Here is a 3,435-nt window from a genome sequence, read left to right on the forward strand (position 1 = left end):
CTATTCTTAAATAAAAAGTTCCAATATTCTTACCGATATTATATCATCCTTTGAAATCGCTAAACGGTAATGCATAAATTGTCAGGAGTTGCTAAAATCACATAAACTAAACACGTCATGTAAAAATAACTTACATCTTTTGCATTTCGATTCTTGTACTCCTTTGACCGAACACTCCCATAGGCATTCGTGTTCTCTATAAAGAATAATTAATCAGGCGCTCTACTAGAGAGTGACTCCAAACGAGAGTGGTGTTTTTTAGTCGACATTTGGTGTGCCGGACTAGCGTACACAATCAACCTTACTACTACTAGACCACAGACAGCTATCTACTAACTAAGAATTTAAAAGCAAAGAATAGTCCACAAAAATTCATATCTTTATAGAAAACGTTTCGGAGACCAGCTCCATCGTCAGTTCGTAGAATCTAGAATCACAAATTAATACATTGAAACCATAGAACGAATTGAATTTCTTTAATTAATTAATTTAGATTTCTAATTTGATTTAAATTTTTAATTTAATTTAAATTCTTAGTTAATTTGCGATTTAAGCATACAAGTGATATCAATTCTCTAATAGCTATCTACTAAGTGCCGCGCTTGTGTTTCATGAGGCATGGCCCCTGTCAATCGCTAGCTCGTCAATCGGCCAGGAAGCGCATGCAGAGGCTGCAAAGCGCCTCTGCATGCGCTTTGAGGCACTTGACTCTCGTGTGTTGCCCCTAGTGTGAACGGGCCTTTACTGATGGTGGTGTGGCGGGCGGCGGCTCGGCTGCTGGCGGTGGCCAGCGCCCTGACGCGGCCCTGGGCGGTGGGGGGCGTGGGGCTGTCCTTCACAGTCCAGCTGTCGCAGGAAAGTTTCGATGGGGAGCAGGAGAAGATGTGGGCTGGCTCGCCTGTCGCCTGTGCAGGACAGTGTCGCCTGAACCCAGAATGTGGGGCCTTCGCTTTCAACGCAACTGAGGTAAATTGAGAAATTAAGTTTCTTGTAATTATGCATTGGTTTGGTAGAGTTAGTTAGGCAATGAGTACTTATCAGATGGTCTCGTGCACACCACCATAAACATGCGTACAGCTTGCGGTGCTGGGAGACCACATCAATTGATCATCTGGTTTTCACTAGCATACGACAGTTGAGAATCCAACTGCAGGTACCTAAGTAATGATTATCATAATAACGAAAGACCTATTAGAACGTTTCAATTTTTGACGAGCATCTGGAAGCATTGCAGGGCTATACGTTTTTGAGTCCTGGAGTCTCAAAGGGGTTAATTGTGGGTTCCTCTAAACTTGGAAGGTTAGATATCCACTGATATACTTTCCACTTGGCAGTTCAGATATTCACTGATATCCTTTCCACTTGGCAGGTTTGATATCCATTGACACCCTCTCCGCTGGGGAAGTTAAATATCCACTGATATGTCCTCTCCACTGTGCAGGTCCCGAACTGCGTGCTGTTCGTGCGCCAGATGTACTGGGGCAAGTCGGGCCTTAAGGGCCTCTACTACAGGGGCATGTCGCTGTCCGGCGGCGATTACCTCTTCCGTCTGCCTCCTCCTGCCTACGACGTTCCCGAGTGAGTCAAAGGGGGTGAACATTGACCCATTATTTTGCTGATCTTAGGTCCCACGACGTAATGCAAACACAGGGGTAAGAATATCAAAAATGCGTACGGTGATCACTAGTTTCGTGATGTCAGGTAAGTTATAGACGGTGCCGTGTGATGTTCGATGAAACGTAAACTTTGTAATTTCATCAAATTACATCTCGATTGAAGGTGACTGAATGATATTTATTTGGAGTCAGGTGTTGTAAATTTTTCTACTCGATTCATCATATGACATCAATAGTTAAATAAATAGTTAAATTTTCAACTTTAAACCAAAATTTAGCATTGTGTTTTTTCAGCATGTCCCTGGCTAAATGCCAGGCGATCGGCCTGCGTCTGGTGCAAGTGCCGACAGTCCTGAAGGACTTGGTGGCGGTTCAGAGTCAGGGTGATTACTGCTACGACCTCAAGAGGACATCAGAGACGGCCCCTTTCACCACCATGACTGGGGAGCCCGTCAACGCCTCGCTGCTTGTCAATTGGGATACGTGGAACACAGACGTTACACCGCAGTGCATCGCGAGTCACTACAATTGGCCTTATAGGATGCATTGTGCTGACTGGGTCGTCAACTCCGACGCCGCAGTCTGCCAGTACACGTTCTAAAATTTCTTAGCATCTCCTTTCGACTTTCTGAAACATTGAGAGTTTCCCGTTTCTTTTTATCATCGCAATATTCGAGTCATGGGAAAAGGATTCGTTGAACCTGATAGAGAGATTCTTACTAGCTTGCACCGGATGTCTTAACAAATTTTACTCAGAGCAATGCCTATAATACTATCCATTCTGAGACCAATGTTTACCTTCACATTGATAACACATTTGTGAGAAATACTTTTAAAATGTTAATGAGATACAGAGGCCACATACTCACTAAACAGATATTCTCCTTAAAAAGTCCTTAAAAATTGTGCTCTGGCATCTTCAAATGAAAGTGTGGTGTGTTTAACCCAACTTGACTAAAAGTTACTTTACTTTTTCGCCTTCGTTAGTGACAATCTTATGCTCAGAGAAATTATTTAGCAGGGATATTCGTGATGCACTTTTATTATTATATATAGACGTACTTTTGGGTCTGTGTGCGTCATCTTGACCCAGTTTGGCTCGAAAAAGGGTTCAACAGTGCTACGTAGCTCTGGGATCGTGCTGAGGGTGAGGAAGAGTCTCGTTTTATGCAACAATGATGCGTGCGTAAAAATTTTTTGCTTCAACCAGCAATGATAATGGTGATAAGCAAAGATAATGGCGATCCTATTATGGAGTCATGCTAATTTTCTGCATCAAAATTGCAATTATCGACGAAAGAACTTTGATTGTAAACATCATCAGTAATGGCAAGAAAAGTTGAGAACGATGATATTAAGTCGGTAATCATCTAAAATAATCTGGCATCACATGCTAGAAAAATGGGCTAAAGTGATAGTGCTGACGTGCAACCAATTCAAATAATTACGTACGGTCAAGGTAGAAGTTTATTCTGTAGTTTTGAATTATGAACTGAGCACAGTTTGCTTAAATGATTGCAATATATAATGATTTATTTGTGTGACTATTTACTGAACACTTAGCCGTTGTGTGTGGCTTACATTCAGGGGCAACTATTTGCTCCGTTAACACTTTAATAAAATGACAAAGTCAAGCCTTGTTTTACTGCCGTGATGACACGATCGATGGAAAACATTTGCCTGACCTGAATTTCAGAGGTTGAGAGGCCATAAAATGCTGGGGTGCATGTAAGAGGCCAGATTAGCCCAACTTTACACTTCACTTCATATTCTTTTTGCCTGAGTTAGCACGATAGCGGGAATGGCAGTCTATGAAGTG

The 3,435-nt window shown here is 42.2% G+C and overlaps 1 protein-coding gene across 1 annotated transcript; it reads left to right on the plus strand.

Moving 5' to 3' along the window:
- Window positions 1–793: 793 nt before the first annotated feature.
- LOC108679943 lies at window positions 794–3,198 on the plus strand. The gene is made up of 3 exons (XM_018168688.2): window positions 794–966; window positions 1,442–1,578; window positions 1,911–3,198. The coding sequence occupies exons 1-3, from the start codon at window positions 883–885 to the stop codon at window positions 2,215–2,217; spliced, it is 528 nt and encodes a 175-aa protein (XP_018024177.2). The 5' UTR covers window positions 794–882; the 3' UTR covers window positions 2,218–3,198.
- The last annotated feature ends 237 nt before the right edge of the window (window positions 3,199–3,435 follow it).

The sequence above is a fragment of the Hyalella azteca genome, unplaced genomic scaffold (genome assembly GCF_000764305.2).
Source record: "Hyalella azteca isolate HAZT.00-mixed unplaced genomic scaffold, Hazt_2.0.2 contig14715, whole genome shotgun sequence".
Lineage (NCBI taxonomy): Eukaryota > Metazoa > Arthropoda > Malacostraca > Amphipoda > Hyalellidae > Hyalella > Hyalella azteca.

Bases quoted from the DNA above. Each gene is read 5' to 3' on its own strand.
- LOC108679943 (XM_018168688.2), top strand. From the start codon at position 883: ATGTGGGCTGGCTCGCCTGTCGCCTGTGCAGGACAGTGTCGCCTGAAC. The intron at 967-1,441 runs GTAAATTGAGAA...TCCACTGTGCAG, and splicing joins TCGCTTTCAACGCAACTGAG to GTCCCGAACTGCGTGCTGTT. The intron at 1,579-1,910 runs GTGAGTCAAAGG...GTGTTTTTTCAG, and splicing joins CCTGCCTACGACGTTCCCGA to CATGTCCCTGGCTAAATGCC.